This window comes from Monoraphidium neglectum, assembly GCF_000611645.1.
Source record: "Monoraphidium neglectum strain SAG 48.87 unplaced genomic scaffold scaffold00723, whole genome shotgun sequence".
NCBI classification, from domain to species: Eukaryota; Viridiplantae; Chlorophyta; class Chlorophyceae; order Sphaeropleales; family Selenastraceae; genus Monoraphidium; species Monoraphidium neglectum.
In genome coordinates, this window is record NW_014012905.1 from 1,093 (window position 1) to 21,563 (window position 20,471).

Sequence of the window (20,471 nt, forward strand, 5' to 3'; positions counted from 1 at the left end):
GAGGCGGGGGCGGGGGCGGCTGCGGGGGCGGCGGAGCGAGGGGTGGGCGCCAGTGGGACCCCGGGGGATGCGGCCTCAGAGGGGGCCGAGTTTGATCCCCCGGGCCCCTGCCCAGTCTGCGGCCTGCGAGAGATCGTGGTGCCTTATGTGGCGCTGCCCTGCCGCCACGTGTTCTGCTACTACTGCCTGCGCGGCCACTGTGAGGCGGACACCGCGTTTGAGTGCCCGGTCGACGGCGTGCGGGTGGCGGCGCTCCGGCGGTACAGGTGGCGGCGGGAACGGGGCGGGCGCGCGGGGGACGAGCGGTAGATGTAAAGGAGCTGCCTTTGCTGGCGACCATGTGACGAACAGGGTGCACAGCTGTGCCATCATTGGGTTCGGCCCCCCGAAAGGTCAGGGTCTTCTGCGCTGCACTTGTGACAAGGCAGCGTGTCGGCTTGGCCCTGTTGAAAGGGGTGCATGCAACTGCACGGGAGGGAAGGTACCATGTTTGCATGTTGTGCTGAAGAATTCTTGCGCCGCCGCAGGCAGTCATATGCAAAGACAATCGCACAGTTGGTTGAGTTGTGCGCTCCGAGGCTTAGGTGGTTTCTGCTGCAGTCCTCCCAGCACCGTTCCATATCAGCCTCTCACAAATTCTGTTCGTTCACGAGGAAGATCAAGGACCGAAAACAGGAACGAGGCGGATTTCAAATCTACGAAGCACGCGATGGCCCCGGTCCAGGTCGGCTCGCAACAGCGATCGAATTCCACTGCAACACCCGACGTGCAACACCCGGCGTGATGTTTTTGTATAACGTGCGGTTGCGGGAGCTCACAGTGCACCGGCTCGATGTTTGTGAACCCTCAGCGCAGCCTGGGCGGGGCAACACCACAGCTCGAGCTGAGAGCTGCACCTCGCCACGCCGCAGGTCAAGCTTTTGGACCCTAGCGCTGGCGAGAGTGTAGAGATCGATATCGAGGCCGACACGCCCCAGCTGGAAGTCAAGCGCCAGCTGCACCTCAAAACGGGTGCGGACGTGTGCCTGCTGCAGCGCCTGCTCGGTGGGAAGGAAAAGCCAGCCATGGCCCTATGTAGCGCAGGCCAACGCAGGCTGCTTGAGAGTATTGCCATCACTTCCAAGTACTGCTGATGCGTCTGCATTTTTGGATGCACTTCAGGCGTTCCCATCGAGCACATCAAAGTCATGCTGAGTGGCATCAACCAGCTCGTCATGGGCGACAAGAGGTGTGTGAGTTGGAGGAAAAGGGATGATCAAGCGGGCAACAGCTTGGCCGGTGTCATCGCCGTGCCAGGGCTTGCATGTTTGTGCCCACTTTCCACACAGCGCTGCTGCTGTTGCCGCCCTTGTTCGGTCAATTTGCTCCTTGCTGCGACACGCAGTCTCTGCACTCATTTGTACGTACTCGGCCCCGATTTGCACTACTGTACTTGCAGGCAGCTGCGTTTCTCGTACTGCGGCTCGGCATCCAACATGTACTTTGCTGTGCCGCAGAAGCAGGCCGAAGCGTGACGACACAGCTCTGCATCTCACAGCAATTGCCTGATGAGCCAATCTCGCGCAGCATTCGTGCCAGCTGGCGAACAAACCTGGCTAGAACCTGCTTGATTTGGTGGCGGGTTGCGGTGTAAGGCGGGAGCAGCCGCAACTCTTGGTGGTATATGCCATGTGCCCTGCGGCAACTTCCTGTATGCACCACCCCTGCGGGGTTGTGATCAACCCCTTGGCGTGTCGACGGCCGAGACGGCAGGACAGGGGGCAGCATCAATTCCTGTTGCACCGCCAATCGCTTGCAAAGCGGGGCGGGGCCGGCTGGAGGGATGCATTTCTGTTGACGTGGGTGCCAGCCGCACACTGCAACTGTACTGTATGTGCCATTGAAATGGCAGGGCCAGCCTTTCCAAGATAGCATTACGGAAACAGTCATGTATCCTGCAGATAAGTTCAGGAAAGCCATGAGCTCAAAGCATTAATGCAATTCCTGACCAACTTGACTGGAGGATTTGCGAGCAGGCAATTCAGCAACCGTCAGGCTCAGCACGGCGGCTGGGGAACGGCAGCGCTGCACGCGGTCACGTTTCAGCCACCGACGGCGCTGGTGCAGGCCGCTCAGAAGCCTCGATTGTGAACCTGAATGCCAGGCTGACGTCATCATCAGTGAACGGCACCCACTCCGCATACTGGTCGAGTTGTGGGAAAGCGGGGCAATTGGTAAAGCGGGATCGGGCAACGGTCAAACTGAGTTTTGAGCCTGCAGGTGTTGTGTGAGGGTGATGACAAGCAGGGCGGAGCAGCGGCCAGGCCAGAGGAGGTTTGGGGCGAGGGGGGCAGGTGGGCGTGTCGCAGCGGCGCCGCAACGACAATTGACAACAGCAGGCGCCGTCGCCGTGCAGCGCCCCAGCCAGCTGCCGGAGCGGGCGCCCCCCCCCCCCCCTTCCCTGGGGCGCCTCACGTTCGTGCCCCAGACGTTGTTGTGCAGGCAGGCGCTGACACCCTGGTCCATGTCGGGCCCACGTGTGGGGTTTGGGAAGGGCCGCGGCTCGCCCAGCGCCTGGGAGGGTTGTGGCGTGGCGGGCAGGGGGGCTTCTCACACAGCGCCTCCTGTGGCCACCATCAGACAGTGCTTGGATCAAGCATAGCTTTTCACCTGCGCACGCACACACCCACCCACACACACACACACACACATACACGCACACACGCGCGCGCGCGTGCACACGCACACACAAACACGGCCAGCGTGCGTAACCCCCTGCCCCCTCGCATGAGGCTGCCCGCGCCCACCAGGAGGGGGGCATCGTGGGGCCGGATGCGCAGCAGCTCGTCCCCATCTGGGCTGGCCACTGTGACGCCCTCCTCAGACACGCCGTGAATGGAGTGGGACCCGTTGACCAGGATCTGTGGCATTGCCAACGTGCGTAGGTGTGTGCATGTATGTATGTGTATGTGTATGTGTGTGTGTGTGTGTGCGTGCCCATGTGCGTGTGTGGGAGGGAGGTGCACGTGTTCCTGCGCGTGTCGGGATAAATGAGGGTGTAGTTGCATGGATGTGTGATCGAGCACGCATGGAGCACACATTGAGCAGGGGCTGGCAGACGCACGAACAGGGCGCTTCGGTATACCCAAGCCCCACACAACACGTATCTCAGCACCACACCCCTTGCCGCGCCCAACTCACATCCCGCGGGTCTATCCAGCTGCCGATCTTGTGCATGCGCCAGCTGGCGGTGTCCACGGCGCCGCGGCCGGGCGTAAAGCGCACCCACAGAGCCTCCGGCAGGCGGGTCGCGGTCTTGTTCTGCGGTGGCGACGGGTGGCCGTGCAGGTGTTGGCGACGCGAGAGCTTTGTGCAAGCAGCACTTGACATATTGGCCAAGTTGTGCTTGCCAGACGCAAGCTCGGAGAAAGGCAAAGATGGAGCACAAAACCATGCACTGAGAGGACGAAGAGCAGAAGCAAGGAGGAGGACCTAGACACGTGAGGTCAGCAGACCCAGTCGAGGACCCACCTACCTGCCAGGCCACGGTGACCAACAGGACGTCGCTGTCGGGCGGCGAGTGCAGCACCATCCAGGCGGCGGCGGGCGCCCCCGCGTCTCTCACCAGGGAGCGGGGGAACTCTGGTGGATGTTTTGGGGGGTAAAGCGGGAGGGACAGGGGAATGGAAAGGAGGGGGGCAGGTCAAACAGGGGTACGGGTGAGGAGCAGGGCTCGAGGGGGGGGGTCGGAGGAAGGCATGAGCAAGGGGGAGGGTCTGTTGATGGTGCATCGACGTGATGTGTCACGCCCACGGGCGTGAGGGGCCCGCCGCTACCGCTCAATGAGCTGGGGCCTGACGGGCACGGCTCAGCAGGGTCAGCACTCTGCAAAAGCGAGAGAGCTGGCGATGCATTTGAATCCAAGCCCACGTGTGCGACGGCCCGCTTCCTCACCGTACAGAACATGCCAGATCAGTCCGTGCTGCGGGTCCTGCATTTGACGCACATCAGATATGAACGGCTGCGAGGGGGTGGGATGGGGTGGCATGGGGGCGGGGAAGGTGCGCAAGAGGCAATCTCAACGTTGGCGTGCGGGTCCAGTATCACGCAAGTGGCGTCAGGCAAGCCAGGGCGGCAGCCGTGGCAGATCATTGAGTTGCTTGAGGTGGAGCGCGGGGTCTGTGCGTGCGATCGGCCCGCCGCCGCCCCCCGGCAGCTCTCACCACTGACTGCTGCCGGAGGGTGGAGGAGGCGCTGAGGTTGAAGCGCCCAAAGTCGCCTGTGAGAGGGGTCGTGCAGGTTTTGTTGATGCGTCGCGGCTCGGAGCGCTAGGCCAGCACCGCACAAGCAGCGGCAGCAAAGCATGTGCGTTTATGGAGACGCGCTGTTCAGCCATCTGCAGGGAGACGCTTGCAGGCGTGGCATCGCGGCATGCATGTTGCTAGATGGCTCACCAGTCCAGACGGGATGGACAAAGGCGTCTTAAGAGGGGGCAAGGACACGGTATTTTCAGGCGCACACGGAAACGGCGTCATGGGGGGCAGTCAAGGTCTGTATGCGAAAGGGACTTTGCAGTACGGCCGATGAAGCCGGGGCCCTGATCATACGCAGCAAGGTAAGAGAGCCAACCCAGGAAAGCGCAAGGCGGCAACGTGCGGGCTCCTCCCCCACCAACACAAGCGCCGACTCACAGTCGTCCCAGATCGGCTGCAGTGAAAGAGGCGGCAGTGTCGGCGCAAGCAGAGTGAGTAAGGAGTCAGGGCTGCATCGCGCGTCTCAAGCAAACGTGAAGCTAGCCGTTCAATTTTTTGAAAGCCCTCCAGTGAGACTGCCGGGGCCATTCTTGGCGCCTGTGTATATCAGATGGCTTCGCCCCTGCAGCAGCACCACACCCCAGCAGTAACGCAGCTACGCAAGGAATCATGATACCGCTCACCTGGAAGTCTGACTCGTTGTACACATTGTACTGCAGCTGCAGAAACCGGGGTGGCGGCGGTGGCAGCACTCCGAGGCTGCCGCTGCCGCTGCCACCATTGTCGGCGGCGGCGCGTCTGCTGGTGGCGTGTGGCGCGTCGGCTGCCCAATCGTGGCCCTTGCGGCGCTCGCCTTCTGAGTTTGAGTAGACCCGCCTGAGGCGGCTGATGCCACCTTTGCGTGTGTGCGTGTACGTGTGTGTTGTGTTGTGCTTGTGTGTATGTGTGTGTTGTGTTGTGCTTGTGAGTGTGTGTGTGTGTGTGCATGTGCGCGCGCGCGCGCGCGCGTGTGTGTGTGTGTGTGTGTGTACTGCTTTTGTCACGCCAGACGCCCACGGAAACTGTCAGGCAACCATGCCACACTGAGGGGGACCTGTCCATCCCTGCAGCCTGCCGATGCCGCCTGCAACCCTCCTGCTGCCCGCCATGGGGTCGACCCACCGTGCCAGGGGTCGAGCTCAAGCGACCAGCTCTGGCTCTTGAACACTAGGCGCGCGTCATCGTCGCCGTCGTCGGAGGAAAGATGAAGAGGCCCATGAGGCGCAGAAGCACCACCGCCGCCGCCGCCGCCGCCCAGCAGCCGGTCCCCGCCGCCCGCCCCCGGCCGCAGCCACCTCGGAAGCGCGCGCGCCGCCTTGGCCCACGCGCCCGCCGCGCCGCCAGGCTCGCCACGCGCGTCGGGGCGCCGCGGCGGCAGCGGGACGCGGGTGGTCGCGGCGGCGCCGTCCAGGGCGCGGAGCGAGACGGAGGAGTGGTGGTGGCGCTGCTGGCGGTCGGCTTCAAAGTCCGCCAGGATGGGATGGCCCTCCGGCAGCTCCTGAGGGTTGGTGAGGAGGAGGGATCAGAGCAGGATCTGAGGCGAGGCGCGGGCGCTCAAGACTGCGCATGCAACCGATGATCTCTGCCATCTGGCTGTTGTTGTTTGGCCCAGAGGTTTCGTAGTGTTGTGGCACTCTGCAATCATGCAAGGTCCTTGCCAAGGCCGGAAAGCGGGGCCATCGCGGCACTGTGCATGGCGAGCGCCATGCCAAGGCACCGACAGCCAGCGCTCAAGAGGTGCCGGGCATGCGGACAGCGCACCTCCAGCGCCCAGCGCACGTACTCGCGCTGGCGCCGCCACGACTCGACGATGCGCGCATACTTGGGCTGCGAGTTGAGGGCTGCCAGCCTGGCAAGGGGCGGGAGCGGGCAACAGTGACATTCGGGAGTCGCATGTGGGAGTTGTCCAGGGTGTGTAGGATGCAGCGACCTGTCTGTGCTGAGGACGCGATGGAATGCCCTGGGTGGCCGATACTGCCCGACGGACTAGGCTGCGCACGGCCGACAGCGCGGGCATGCAAGGAGTAGGCTGGCAGCGCCTACCTGGGATGAAGGTATGCGTTTGTGTAGTTGGTGACGTCACCCAAGTTTTGGTCAAAGGCCAACCCTGCGGACGGTGGGATGCCGAGGGGCTGGGGTCGGCCGCAGCCGGAAGACATGTGAGTATGTGTGGGGTGGGAGGCTGGGGGATGCTGGGTGATGTCAGTAGCAGATCAAGGCGCCCGTCGCAATGGTATCAGCAAAGGCGACATGCAGATGCATAGCTACATGGCCGCCATCAGGTGGACAATCCCTCACCCCAAGTGTGCTCTGCCACTTTGATAATCAGCCGGCTGAACTGCTTAAAAGCAGGGCTCTGCGATTGGGCCCCGGAGGTGATTGAAGGTGTTGTTGGGGCTGCAATACAAGCGGGTGTCGCAGCAGCGCAGCTGTACTTAAGTGATGCGTTGATGGGCAGGTTGCAGTGCACGGCGCGTGCGAGTGCACACCGCGGCCATCGATTGAGAGGCAGCTCCTGCTTTTGTGTCACCATTTGCTGCAAAAGCAATGCGCAGTGCAAATGCCGCACACACGCCATCGATTGAGAGGCAGCTCCTGATTTTGTATCACCATTTGCTGCAAAAGCAATGCGCAGTGCAAATGCCGCACACACGTGCACCCTAGTCCCAAGCAGGCCCTCAGTCCAGAGATCGACCGGCACGCGAGCGCGCGCGCGTGCGAGCGTGCCTGGCTGTCGCAGGTGGCGTTGCGGACGCAGCGCGCGCGTGCGCGCAGGGCCGCGCGGTAGTCCGCCACCCTCAGGGGGTCGCAGGCGCTGCCGTGGACCCAGGTGTCCCCAATCTCGCCTGGTGGGCGGGTGCAATGCGTTGGTGTCGCGCGACGCCATTCAAAGCAAGCGGAGGCGATGGGGTCAAGCGAGATGCCAGGTTAGCGACGCCGCGGGGGCGACTGAGGGGGTGCGAGGACATCAGGCAGGCGGCGCTTGCCCCCTTCGCCCCCTGCGGGCCCCACTGCCACGCCTGTATGCGCCGGTGCTTGCCGAGGCGCAGCGCAATTGAAGTCGAACGCATGCAGAAGGGTGGGTACAGAGACAAGGCAAGGGGGGGTGCAGCGCTAATTCGGTGAGCGGGCGCCCAGCGGGCATGCGCCGCGTCACCACCCCATGCCCACCTGTCACGACAGGCAGGTCGAGCCCCGGCGCCGCGGCCAGCAGGGCGGCGGCGTAGTCCTCCAGCGTCGACGCGACCACCCTGGCGCCCGGCCAGGCACGCCGGACGGCGTCGTAGATGGCGCGCGCCTCCGCGGGGCTGGCAGGGGGGCCGCCGTTGTCGTCGCGCCAGGAGGCGCAGAACACGTGATCGAAGCCCTGCATTAGTGGAGTGGGGCGGGGTGGAGGCGGGGCGCGTGGGCCTGTGCGCAAAACACATGTGACGGGGCAGCACCGGGACCAGTACGGAAGTGAAGAGAGGAGGGCGAGGATCAGAGGCGGGAGGAAAACGAGGCAGCAAGTAGGGTATGTTGAGTGCAGAGCAGATTTCTGTGGTGCTGGGGCGCGGCGTGGGATGCAGGATGCGGCCTGCAGGCGCACCTCTGCCTTGATGCAGTCGTCTGCATTGTCAGCGTGCAGGTTGTCATGCCAACCCGCGTAGCCGCCTGCTCGTGCGGCGAAGGCGCAAGGGAGGGCGACACCGGAAGCAGCCGTGAAGCTACCAAACGGGCCGCGCGCTCATAACCACGCACGCCTCAGAGCAAGCATTCTCACGCACCCTCCAAACGATGGGAACGTTGATCTGCAGCAGGCGCCGCGCCATGAAGCAATCAGCACCCACACCGCGGCAAGGCTCATCCCTCCGAGGGCCCCACCCTGTGAAACCCCACAGCCCCGCAGCCGCGGCACGCACCCTCGTGCCACATTGCCAGGATCTCCGCGCCGCTCGCCAGGTCGCGCCACACAAAGGGCGTGCGCTTGGGCACCCCGGGCGGCGCTGAGAAGCCGTTGACGCCGCCAGTGAGCGCCCTGACGCCGTGGGCGGCCATCACGGGGATCACGCCGCGGGTCATGCCGGGGACGTCGCGCTGGGGTGGCGCGCAGTGGGGGGGCGGGGGTGGGGGGCATCAGGGTGGAAGGTGAAGGGTGCATGCAGATTGGGTCAGGTCGCCGAGCAGGTGGGGCGTCGCAAAATAGACGCTGCCGCAGCACGCAGCGCGGCAACTTAAGTTGTTCTCGCACGGGCTGGAACAGGTGGGCGGGCAAGATGGAGGGGGGGGGCCAGCGGGGGGTTGCGCGTAGGGTGCCTGGGCCAGCTGCCAGTCGATTCACAAAAGCGCCAGCTGCAAGTCGGCTCACCAGGCTGGCTATGGTCTTGGGCTTGAGGCCAAACCTCGCATCCAGCTCGTGTGTGAGTTCAAAAGAGAACCCCAGGGTATCAGAATCGTACATCTTGGCGGGGGCAAGCGGATGGTTACAGGAGGGGGACTCGTGGGTTTATGGAGGGTGAGGTGGCTGCGGCGGCAGCGGGGGTCACCGGGGCAGCTTGTTCGACGCGCAGGCACCGCCCTGCTGGAATTGTGTGCTGCCGCCTTTGCTTTCCAGCATCTTCATCAGACAGCACCTCGCCTTGGACACGGGCCGCCCCTGGCGCCCACTTGCGGCGCTGCTCCCACATTTGGCACCTGTCACCCGCCCTGCACGCGGAAGCCACCCTCTTCTCAAACAAATACACACGTGGGCTCATGCACACGTTCTGCCATTCTCACCTCATAATTTGGGTTGAAAGGCGCCGCATGCCAGTAGATTACGCCCTGCTTGATTGCATCAGACAGCTCCTGCTTGTCTTCGGCAGAGGGGCACGTCACACCCACGCGCGCGGGGCAGTCGAAGAACAGCGCGATCAGCCATGAATGGGTCAGGTAGCGGAAGCCGTCGCCATCACCGTGGCGCTCGAACCAGCGAGCGAGCTGGATCTGTTTTGGGGAGCGAGGGGTGTTGAGGCGGGGAGCCGACGGCTTGAGGGCGGGATCTCGGCCACAAGGGGCCATGGGTGGCCGTTCGGGGATTGCGCGGGGAGGCTGGAATGGGTGCCGCATGCAGGTAGACGACCCTCCCCGCATGCGCTTGCAAGATTGTATGTGCCGCTGCTTTTTTGGCCGCCGGGGCTGCTGGGGCCTTGCGGAGGATGGCGCCGGAGAGGCTGCTTGGTGTGGCCGCGGCAGCGGGCGGCGGCCCTCGCGGCCCCCTCACCGCGCGGGGGTAGTGCGTGTACCAGTGCAGCTCGATCACGGCGTTGTCGAGGTCAGTGAAGCCGATGTCCTGTGATAGCGGAAATCAGCGGTCGCAGCATGGGGACACGCGTCATACATGAAGATAGTTGTGCCGCCCATGCTGTGTCGGGGACCCCGGGGCAAGGGCATCCCAAGACGCAAGCGATCGCCGCCGGCAGCACCAGGTGCTAGAACAATCACCAGATGGCTGCTGAATATGAGGTGCACCGTCTTCTGCTGCTCCTGCGCGCTCGCGGCCGCACAGATCACGGCGAGCGCCGCCAGCACGCAGAGCGACGTCGAGCCCCGCGATCTCATTCTGCTGCGCTCCAGCATGCCTGTGTGAACAATCAAAATACCAAATGCATGAGGGTATGGCTTCCCAATCTGCTGGCGTGTTATCTGCTTTGCGGTGACCTGGCTCTTTGAGCGCCTTGGCTTCCAGCGGAGCTCGTGCAGGGCTTGCATCCGACCGAGGGACGTCGCTCAAGCCAGAAGCTTTGATATCATTGCCTGATTCGCACGTGATCGCACATCAAAAGAGGGTACTTTCGAGCTGGCTGGCTCCGCGGCCCATCTGCACGGCCGTGCGCAGTCCCACAGCCCCTCCCGCCACGGAAGTGCTGGCCTCACGTACGGTACCTCAGCAAGCGCACGGCCCCTCGAGAGCGGCACCTTCGGGACAGCGGCGCGCATCTCATCCCGCTGCGCCATGAGCACCCCCTTCACCAAGCAGGCCGTGGCGGCAGCCTCAAAGCCGCCTCAGGTGCAGCCAGAGCTGCATCCTGCTGCAGAGACTGACATTTACAGGTGCATGGCGTGGCGTGGCACGATGGGCGGGGGCGGGACGGTACGTGGGCGGGGTGGGCAGCCCGCTGTAAAGCAGTCCAAGGCCGGAAGCTGCGCGCCCTGGTGCACAGCCCGGGTCGCACGCGCGATTGCAGCTCAATCAGCACCAGCACAACATTGGAATTTCAAGAGTTACTTGTTTGAGGACGTGCCACCCCACCACCTGCACACGTGCGCCCCTTACATATTGGACGCGATTCAACAGGACCTTCTCCCCAAGTGAGATCGCCTATTGGGACTTCACCAAACCGGAGCCCGGCGAGGGGGGCGCCGCCGGCCAAGGGCTCGCACCAAAAAAGAGTTCGGGGGGCCTGTTTTCCAAGCTCGGCAGCCTCTTTGGCACCTCAGGCGGCCCCTCAAAGTGAGAGGGCAAGCGACGCCCCCACACGAGGCCTGTCGCCCCAGGCGAAAGCAAACCGGTTGCCCTGCACCCCGCGGAGGGTGCTCGGCGGCTGTGCATGGCGGCGGCATGCGGCGATCGAGGGGCGGAGCTGCGTCGCCTTCGAGACACCGCCGCAGCGGTGCGTCGTTTTCTTGCCTACGCTGCAGGCAAAAGCGCAGCAGCCATTGTCATCTTGCGCGGTGCCCGGTACCATGAGATTGAGCTGAATCATCCTGCGGTTTTGCGTCTGCGTCACCAGTCACCATGTCACACCTCTCAGGCCCATAACGTCCCCAAGTGCCAATACCCATGGTTCTGAGGCGCATTTTGGGAGCGCGCCCGCACCAGCGCAGATCCACGCTTGTACACCAACCAGTCCCCCGACGACACCTCGCTTGCATGGCGTCGCGTCCCTCTTGCAACAGTCGACGGGCCTTTGTTGCCCTTGAGCTCGGTGGCTGATATGCGATACGCCGCCGCACCGCCCAGTTGATGCTGTACAACTATGCGCGAATGTGGCTTGTCTGCCTTTTTTCCTCTTTCCCCCTGCCGTGCTGGGGTCTATGTGTGGCAGCCGAAGAGACACCACCCCCACTGCCCACTCGTACAAACTTTCCCGACGAGCGCGACCTGGGCGCCATCAGCCCCTGCGCACGCTACATCAGTCTCGCCGCCAACTCCTGCTGCACGTGTGTGCGTTTTCCTGCGACCCTGCACCCAGCACCGTCTGGCTGAGAGATGGCGCACTGACCGTGTATGCCTTTCCCAAACGTTTAGCTTGTAAGTGGAGCCTAACCCAGCGCGCATTGTAGGCGTTCAGAGGCTCAGTAACAGTTGGGGCCGGCGGCGCTCGCTTGTCACGGAAGGTGATTGCAACAACAAACCCTCCACAAACGAGCCAGCCCCACTTGCTACTCGCTCTGTTCACTGCAGTTTGAGAACCTGTTGATAATTCCTTCAGCATGCCTGAGTTTTCATACCAACGTGGCTCCAGTCGGCGTGGCAAATCCCTCAGCCGATGTCCATCGCACCCGCTGCGCACTTGTGAGTCCCCGGGGGTTGTGTTGCCCTTTGGACTGCCACCGGGAGCTCTCCCCCCAGCCCAAGGTACTATGTGGTTCTGTAACAGTCCGCTAAATCCACATCATACATCGCAGAGCCAATCAGCCCGCCTGCCGCTCGAGCGCAGGCTGTGACTTGTAGTGATCTTGCGTACTCTATCTATTGCGGTACAATCACATCTGGGACAGTTCTGTTGAAATCTACAGCATCCGTCACAATGCAGCAGCCCCTGACACAACAGCGCCTCCGGGCCGGAGTGCCAGCATCCCGGCTGCGGCAGCAGAGGCTGGTGGTGCGCGCGACGGCCACCGCGGACCCAACTCGTCAAGATATCCGCAGAGAGGCGCTGGCGCGTGGGCCGGCCGCGGGATCCGAGTTGTTCAATGCCAAGTTTGTTCCCTTCAAGGATGTGCGGAGCGGCAGCCTGTCTGGAGAGCAGTACTCTCTAGGTGAATAGCATACGCTGGTGATTAGGCGGAGACGCCGGCCGAGCAACCGGCCATTGGCACTAGGGGCTCGAATCGCCGTGCCTTGCGTTCTGCAGTAGGAACGCTGGTGAATTGTTAATTCGATGCGTTCAAAGCTCACACGCGCTGGCAGTGAGGACAGCGGGGCCTTCCTCCATGCAGTATGCCGGCTGCTGCGTCCCACCGACGGTGCTGCTGCTCGCGCTGCGGCACAGCGCATGCGCCGCCCTGACGCGACAGCAGTGCTCTGCGGACATACCAAAATGCTGCACGCAACAGCTGCTGCACCCCATGGCGGCGCGAGCCCTCGCCTCGCATCAGCCGCCCACTGCTGTGGGGCAGCCGCCCCAAAAGCGACCTGGCGTGCCCGCGCACTCGTCACCTGCACCCCCCCTCCGCCTCCCCCCGCCCCCCAAAGATGCGGTGCAGTACCGCAGCTCCGACGGCGGCCTGCTGGACGTGTACCACGACATGAAGGAGCTGTCCAAGTTTGGCCCTGACTATTGGAAGTCGCTGTTTGACAGCCGCATCGGCACCACCACGTGGCCCTACGGCTCCGGCGTGTGGAGCAAGAAGGAGTGGGTGCTCCCCGAGCTCGGCGACGCCGACATCGTCTCCATGTTCGAGGGCAACAGCAACCTGTTCTGGGCGGAGCGCTTCGGCCGCGAGGCGCTGGGCATGAGCGACCTGTGGGTGAAGCAGTGCGGCAACAGCCACACGGGCAGCTTCAAGGACCTGGGCATGACCGTCCTGGTCAGCCAGGTCAACCGCATCAGGAAGCTCAAGCCCGGCGCCATCAGCGCCGTCGGCTGCGCGTCGACCGGCGACACGAGCGCCGCGCTGTCGGCATACTGCGCGGCGGCGGGCATCCCGTCGATCGTGTTCCTGCCGGCCGACAAGATCAGCCTGGCGCAGCTGGTGCAGCCGATCGCCAACGGCGCGCTGGTGCTGTCCATCGACACCGACTTTGACGGCTGCATGCGGCTCATCAAGGAGGTGACGGCCGAGACGCCCATCTACCTTGCCAACAGCATGAACAGCCTGCGCCTCGAGGGCCAGAAGACGGCGGCGATCGAGATCCTGCAGCAGTTTGACTGGCAGGTGCCGGACTGGGTGATCATCCCCGGCGGCAACCTCGGGAACATCTACGCCTTCTACAAGGGCTTCAAGATGTGCAAGGACCTGGGGCTGGTGGACAGGATCCCGCGGCTGGTGTGCGCGCAGGTGGGCAGGGGTCGGAAGCAGGGGTGCGGGCGGCGCGCTCAGGGACTTGGGCCACCGAATGCGGGCTCCTGAATGCGGCCTGGTTTGGCCTGTTTTGAGGGGGAATGCGTCGTGTTGCGTTTAAGGGGGGGGTGATGTGGGAGGTTACTTGCAGCGGCTGGCGGGGCCGCCCGGCCGCAGCTGCCGGGCGGCGCTGCGTTTGCCTTTGGCGGCGAGGGCGCGGCAGAGCGGCTGCTTGCTGCCGAGGGGCGCTGCATGGCAGGACCCTGGACGCAGCGGCCATTCCTTCGACCCCGCCTGTTTGGTGGTTGAGCATCATTTTCACAAGCATTTGCACGCCCCAGCACCCGTCCCTGGTCTCCGCGCTTCCTCTTCGTCTACCTGTCCTCAGAATCTCACGCAGCGCCCTCCGCCCTCCCCCACCAACGCCAACCACCACCACCCCCAGGCGGCCAACGCCAACCCCCTGTACTCCGCCTTCAAGAAGGGCTGGGAGCACTACGAGCCGATCTCCGCCAAGACCACCTTCGCATCCGCCATCCAGATCGGCGACCCCGTGTCCATCGACCGCGCCATCCTCGCGCTCAACGACGCCAACGGCATCGTGGAGGAGGCGACAGAGGAGGAGCTCATGGATGCGGCGGCGCGCGCCGATCGCACCGGCATGTTCAACTGCCCGCACACCGGCGTCGCGCTCGCCGCGCTGACCAAGCTGCGGGAGAAGGGCGTGATCGCGCCCTCGGACCGCACCGTCGTGGTGTCGACGGCGCACGGGCTCAAGTTCACGCAGTCCAAGGTTGCGTACCACTCCAAGGAGATCGCGGGCATGGCGTGCAGCTACGCCAACCCGCCGGTGGCCGTGAAGAACGACATCGGGTCGGTCATGGACGCGCTCCGCTCCAAGTTCCCCGCGATCTGATCTTATTCGATCTGATGCAATCTGATGCCGTGTGATCCGGGAGGTCGGGAGGGCGGGTTGGTGGGCGACGGCGGCGGGCACGGGCTGCGGCCGCCACAGCTGGCGGCGGCGAGCCGCGGGCGCTGCGCGGCGAGACCGCACCGACGCCTTCTGCACAAGGGGCGGGCGGGGGCACTGAGGGAAGAATTGGCGGCCGCCGGGAGGCGGAGGCCGGGCGGGGCGCCTCGCCCGGCGGAGGGCCGCTTTGTATAGCTGCGTTGGCACGGGCGGCGCGGCGGGCCGCCCCGCGCCGAATCTGAGCGTTTCTGCTGGCGCGGCCTCGTGGGTTGGTTTCACTCGGGACTGTGGGCTCCAGCCAGGCACGCCGCGCGCGCGCATAGCGCGAGCTCGGGGCCTCTGGTGTGCCGCACTGGCCTCAAAAGCATGCATTCTCCCCGTGCATGTCCATTTTTGCAACATCGTAAGATGAGTCATGTGGTTTACCAATTTCTGATGACTGGCGCCGCGCACGCCTTGGTGCCAGGCCGCTGGGACACGCCGTGTGGCTTTCTGTTGTAATGACTACCGACATTGTTTCGTTGGTGGGCAGTGACCCATGACTGAGCCGATGAGAACAAACCGAAAGCTTGGGCTTGGCGCTAAGAACAAAGCCTTGCTGGTTTGCACCGAGAATTAGAAGAAGGTGTGAATTCCATCCTGCCTGTTGTGTTGAACCAGACAATACATGCACACAAACGCGGGCGCTGCTAGCAAAAGCACACAAGACAGTCAAAGCGCACAGCCGCCGCAGCCCCGAACAGAATGACCGGCATGCAGCAGGGGCCAATCAGCAGCTCATCCCTCCCGCGTGGGGCGCATCGACGCAGCGGGCGTGCGGCCCTTGGAGATGTGCGGCAGCGCGCCGCCCCCACCGCCGAGGCTGCCGTCGTCCGCACCCCTGGCGCCGCCGCCCTGGCCGCCCCGCCAGCCGCCTGGCGGGAGGTGCGGCCCCACGAGGCCGCCGGGCAGCTCGGCAGCCGGCGCCCCGCGCCCGTCTGGGAACCACGCCTGCGGCCCGCGCCCGTCGGCGCCCGCCGCCGCCGCTACCGCCACGCCGTCCGTGCGCCGCCTCGCCGCCGCCGGGCTGGCGCCTCCGCGGCCGTCGTCTTCAGCGGCGCCAGGCCCAGACTGCCCATCCCAGGCCGCAGGCGGGGCCGCCGCGGGCATCAGGCCGGTCGGCACCCAGGGGCCGGCCCTCTCCGCCAGCGCAGCGAGAGGGCGGTCGCAAGCCATACAACGGTACCCCATCACCGCCGGCCGCGACGACAGCATGGCATGATCGCCGTCAGCAGCCAGCAAGGACGGCGACTGTGGCTGCTGCTGCGCCATGCCCCGGCCACCGCCGCTGCTGGCGCCGCCGACGCCGCCGACGCCGCCGCCGACGCCGCCCTGCACCTGCAGCTGCAGCTGGATCTGCTTGACCTGGCCCCCCAGCTTCCGCACGCGGCCCTCCAGATCCCGCAGGGCGCCGGCGGTTGCGGGAAGCTGGTCCCCGGCAGAGGCGGCGCCGCCGCCCCCGCCGCCGGGCGAGCGCACGCTGCCGGCCAGCAGGGCGCCGCCGCTGGCAGCGCCGCCAACGGTGGCGCCAGCGCCCATCCCGAGCTGCGCCTCGGCGGCCGCCAGACGTTGGGCCTGGCAGTGAGACAATTCCAGCATGCGGCAGCGTGTGAACGGTGGCTTTCGTTGTTGTCAGGACGTAGCTTGTGAGAGGGATGGCTGCTGCCGCAGCCGCTCGTATGCGCAAACGGCGGTGCAAAGGGGTTGGGCTAGGGTCCACGATTGCCTGTGCTGCGCAGGGCAGGGCCAACACATATTCTCCGCAGCCGTTGCGGCGGGCATCCACGGTCAGCACCCCCAAAATAACAGGGGAGGCACCCTGGGGCCGCAGGCGCACCATTTTGTGAAGCACCATCGGGTCAAACGCGTCCATCTTCCGGCCCACGCGTCCGCCCTTCACAAGCGCCTCCAGCCGCCCCAGCCCCGCCCCCGCCGCCGCCCCAGCGGCCTCCCCGTCCTGGCCCACGCCCGCGGTGCCGCAGACCGGACCGTGGCCGGCCCTGCCGCGGCCGCCGCCGCCGACGCATGGGCGCGGGCTGGCCGGGTCCTCGCCCGCCGCCAGCACTGCGACAACCGCCGCAACCGCGTCGAGGGCCGCCTCCAGTCGCTCGACGCGCCCCAGTGCACCACCCGCTCCACCGCCTTCCCCGCAGACAACGTCCAACGAGCCGCCGCCTGCCTCGCCGCCCGTGAGCCGGCCCCCCAAGCCACCTGGGGGTGACCCTGCCCGAACTGCGAGCAGCTCCCGCTCCAGCCGCCCACAGCGGCGCTCCAAACGGCCGGCCAGCGCATCAACATCGCCCCTCAACACCCGCAGGGCGCCGCCGCCGTCCCACGCCGGGGCCGGCGCCGGCGCCGGCGTGGCGCCCGCGGCCGCCCAGGACCGCGGCCGCCCGGCGGGCGGCTGCGGGGCGGCTGCGCCGTCAGGCGCAACCGCGTCGTCGTCGGCCATGGTGGCAGGTGCGCCTGGTGCCGACGCCACAGGTGACAGCAGGGCACCATCGGCCTCCAAGGCTCCCACACGCAGCCGCAGGGCCTCGAGCGATGCATGCAGCAGGCGCAGCTCGCCCGCCGCGCCGTCGCCACAGCAGCCGCCGGTCGCGCTGTCGCATCCGCCTGAGCCTCCGACCACACGCGTCGTGAACGACAGCGAGCCGCTGCGCTGCAACCCCTCCCCTCCCTCCTCTGCGCCGCCGCTGCCGCCAGGCCCACCCACGCCGTCTGCCTGCGTGGCGAGCGCCTCCAGCGCCTCAACCCTGAGCACCAGCAGCTGCAAAGCCCCATCCGCCATCGCCGGCCGCCCGGCTTCCGGCCGCGCCCCGTCGCCGCCCCACGCTGCAGCGGGGCTCGCGCGGCCGTCGCTCTCGCACGGCCCGCACGCCGGGGCCGCGGCAGCGGCGACGCCAGCCACCGCGCTGCTGCCGTCCAAGGCACTTTTGGTGACGCCCGGCCCGCGCGGCAGCCGGGCAGCCGCGAGCTCGCCCATGCGCGACTTGAGCTCTGCGCCCTCGCTGCCCAGGCGGCGCACCTCTGCCCGCGCCGCATCGAGGTCGCCCCTCAGCGCGGCGAGCTCGCGCTCCGTCCGCGCTGCCGGCTGCGCCGCCAGCGAGGCGAGCAGCGCGGGCACACCTGCTGCTGCTGCGGCGGCGGCGGCGGCGTCGGCGGCGCCTGGCGGGCTGCGGATGCCGTCTGGCATGTCGTCAGCTGGCGCGATTGGTTTGGTCGAGGTGACTACGAGGGTGGCGGCGCTCGCCTCCCCGATGGCCGTGTCTGATGGCGTGTGCTCCAGTCGCTGCTGCTCCAGTTGCTGCTGTTGCAGGTGCTGCTGCCGCTGCTGCTGCTGCTGCAGCACCAGCTGCTGCACCAAGGCAGCAAGGGCCTCGACATCGGCCCTGTCAGCCTTGCCCTCCAGCACCCTGCTCAGGCCCTGGGGTGCAGCCGCGGCCTCCGCCACAGCCGCTGCTGGCGTCTCAGCTGGCGGTGGCGTGCAGCTGGGGAGCGTGCTGGCGGCAGCGCCGATGATGGGCAGTGATGGCGAGGGTCCCTTGTCAGGCGCCCCGCTGATCGCCTCGCACGCGTGCGGGGCGGCAGCCTCGAGGGCAGCCATGCGGCCAGCCAGCGCCTGCGCAGCACGTCAGGTGGGGGCACATGCGTTGATCAAGACCCGGCAGCGGGCCATGATCATGCGCCTGAGTGTGTTTTTGCCGTCGCGGGATGTCCCCTCACCTCTAGTTGAGATCGGAGCGTGTCGTCGCCGCCTCGGTGAAAAGCGGTGCCCGTGGCGCCGGCGCTCCCGCCACTGCTGCCGAGGTTTGTGGCGTCCGAGTCCGCAGCATTACCCTGATGGGCACGCGACTGCTGCTGCTGCTGCTGCTGCTGCTGCTGCTGCTGCTGCTGCTGCTGCTCGAGTCTCTCAAGGCGCGCCACCAGCGGCAAGGCCACTGGCGCGTCCACGCTGATCTGGACGCCATCGCCGCTGTGTCCGCCGATCGGCCCGTCTTTGCCTGCTGCCTTTGCCCCATTCCGCTCCTGCTCCTTGGCCGCAGATTGAAGCGCAAGCAGCTGTGCATCTGCGGCGCGCTGCCGAGCTTCGAGCTCTGCATTAGCCGCAGCCAAGCGCTCTGTGCGCCCGGCCAGCAGCGCACCAGCCTCGCGCAGCTCGGCCAGACTCAAGATAAGGCCGTTGATGCCACTCAAGTTCACATTGCGAACCACCTGCACACTCTCGACCTCAAGGAAGGGCAAGTCAACCTGCGGACCCGACATGGCTTGCTAAAGGGTGCCTGATCAACTCATTGAAGTGCATTCAATCTACATATGGACCTGGGCTCTACGATCAGGGCCAATCTAATGACCTGAGCTGCTCGCAGATCCCAATCCCCCGCCAAGCATCACTGTCGGGGTGAATTCTTGAACATGGATGTCAAAATTATTTCCCGAAGTCGATTAGGGGCCCTCTGCACATGTCGGTGCAGCTGCCGCGCCGCCCGCTCCGGACAGCAGTCCATCCTGTGCGAGGCGCTTCTCGCCGTGTCGCCTGCATTTGTGGCCTTGAGGCGCCGGGCTGAGTGCACATCGGTGCGGAAGCTCTCACGCGCCTGCTTCCAGTCGCAACGTTGAGGAAACTCTAGCTAACAGTTCAGCGCCCAACGTGGGTGCGGGGCGGTGACCGTTGTCGGGGATGCGGCAGCTCCTTTTCAAGCAGTCAAGTGGCGCTCGAGCAGCAGCGCGTTGGGCCACGCCCTCAGCATACATGTTACACAGCAGCAGCAACCTTGCTGCTCCCACTATGGCGCATCGAGATCAGGCGCGTGCCTCTGCTGCCGCCCTTGGCGCACGCGCGATCCCACCCCGCAATGGCAGGGGCGGGCCGCAGCGAGCGAAGCAAGTGTCTGACACTCACTCACGAGCCAGGCGCCCGCACGCCTTTGCTGCCGCTGCATCTAAAGCACAATCCCCTAAGAGGCTTTCAGACCCGGGCTGCACACTCTCAACAACACAAAAAATCCCAACTGCCGCGTTCAGAAAAAGCTGACGACATCCGAAACCACGACAGGGCGCAACCATCAACACCGCCGCCCCTATTCGTCTGTGAACCGCCGCGAGGGGTCGCCCGCGCCGCCCCCAACGAACGGAAGCAGCTTGAACTTGCGCTTCTTGGGCGGCGCGCCGCAGCCGTCCAGCACGCGCCGCAGCGCCTCGCCCACGTCGAGCTGCGGCAGCACGCACGCCACCAGCGCCCGCGGGTCCGACGCGCCCGCCGCCGCCGCCGCCGCGCGCGTCGCCGCCGCCTCCCTCGCGGCGCCGCCGCCGGCGCCCTGCTGCTGCTGCCGCTGCTGCTGCTGGAGCGCCGCCGCGGCGGACGCGGCGCCGGGGCAGGATTCGACGTAGGTGGTGATGGCGTCGAGAGCAGCGAGCGCCTGGTGGCACAGCGGCCCCTGATCAAGGTTGACAGGCGGCGGGCGGTTGAGATTGGGCATGGGCGTATTAGATGGCGAGGTGCATGCGACGTGTCGAGTCGGGCGGGTCACAACAGATCGGTGTGCCCCGCAAGCTGCGCGCACTGCACTCCCACGCCTTGGGCCCACCTGCGACAGCGCCACCACCGGGCCCAGCAGCCCGCTGTCCCCCGTGAGCAACCCCAGCGCCGCTGGCCCCAGCTCCAGCCCCCGCGTCACGAACAGGCACCGCAGCAGCTCCAGCACCGGCGCGTGCACCGCCGCCGCGCCGGGCAGCAGCAGCGCGCCCGCCGCCGCGCGCAGCGCCCACTCGCCGTGCTCGGGGAAGAACGCGCGGGAGAGCTCCGCGGCCAGGCGCGGCAGCAGCGGCGCGAGGTCCCGCTCGCGCGCATCTGCCAGCGCCTCCAGCCGCGCCCCGAGCTCCCGCAGGCCCTGGGCGCCGCAGGCGGCCGCCAGCGCCAGCAGCGCGCCGCGCAGCTC

At 66.0% G+C, this 20,471-nt stretch overlaps 5 protein-coding genes across 5 annotated transcripts in view; 2 read left to right on the forward strand and 3 right to left on the reverse strand.

The window, feature by feature from the left end:
* The window catches only part of MNEG_4995 (hypothetical protein), a gene marked incomplete at both ends in the record, with an annotated part of 2,167 nt that extends 653 nt beyond the window's left edge, over window positions 1-1,514 (forward strand). The window contains 3 exons of the mRNA XM_014046525.1: window positions 912-1,044; window positions 1,162-1,228; window positions 1,439-1,514. Of these exons, the coding sequence (XP_013901979.1) occupies window positions 912-1,044; window positions 1,162-1,228; window positions 1,439-1,514 (276 nt within the window). The remainder of the gene's footprint in view (window positions 1-911; window positions 1,045-1,161; window positions 1,229-1,438) is intronic.
* Window positions 1,515-2,074: 560 nt separating this feature from the next.
* Window positions 2,075-9,869, reverse strand: MNEG_4996 (hypothetical protein; the record flags this gene model as incomplete). The annotated part of the gene is made up of 21 exons (XM_014046526.1): window positions 2,075-2,182; window positions 2,455-2,553; window positions 2,787-2,900; window positions 3,181-3,300; window positions 3,515-3,621; window positions 3,934-4,000; window positions 4,203-4,258; window positions 4,671-4,686; window positions 4,916-5,127; window positions 5,394-5,769; window positions 6,033-6,120; window positions 6,315-6,378; window positions 6,570-6,627; window positions 6,921-7,117; window positions 7,443-7,638; window positions 7,861-7,925; window positions 8,174-8,348; window positions 8,620-8,712; window positions 9,030-9,236; window positions 9,514-9,582; window positions 9,735-9,869. 21 exons carry the CDS (start codon window positions 9,867-9,869, stop codon window positions 2,075-2,077), a joined length of 2,622 nt encoding a protein of 873 aa, XP_013901980.1.
* Window positions 9,870-12,043: 2,174 nt separating this feature from the next.
* On the forward strand, window positions 12,044-14,436 carry MNEG_4997 (threonine synthase; the record flags this gene model as incomplete). The annotated part of the gene is made up of 3 exons (XM_014046527.1): window positions 12,044-12,235; window positions 12,723-13,517; window positions 13,966-14,436. 3 exons carry the CDS (start codon window positions 12,044-12,046, stop codon window positions 14,434-14,436), a joined length of 1,458 nt encoding a protein of 485 aa, XP_013901981.1.
* Window positions 14,437-15,270: 834 nt separating this feature from the next.
* On the reverse strand, window positions 15,271-18,798 carry MNEG_4998 (hypothetical protein; the record flags this gene model as incomplete). Its single annotated transcript, XM_014046528.1, has 3 exons — window positions 15,271-16,107; window positions 16,370-18,154; window positions 18,259-18,798. The coding sequence occupies 3 exons, from the start codon at window positions 18,796-18,798 to the stop codon at window positions 15,271-15,273; spliced, it is 3,162 nt and encodes a 1,053-aa protein (XP_013901982.1).
* An 815-nt stretch (window positions 18,799-19,613) lies between these two features.
* MNEG_4999 (hypothetical protein) lies at window positions 19,614-20,012 on the reverse strand (the record flags this gene model as incomplete). The annotated part of the gene is made up of 1 exon (XM_014046529.1): window positions 19,614-20,012. The coding sequence occupies one exon, from the start codon at window positions 20,010-20,012 to the stop codon at window positions 19,614-19,616; it is 399 nt and encodes a 132-aa protein (XP_013901983.1).
* Window positions 20,013-20,471: the final 459 nt, after the last annotated feature.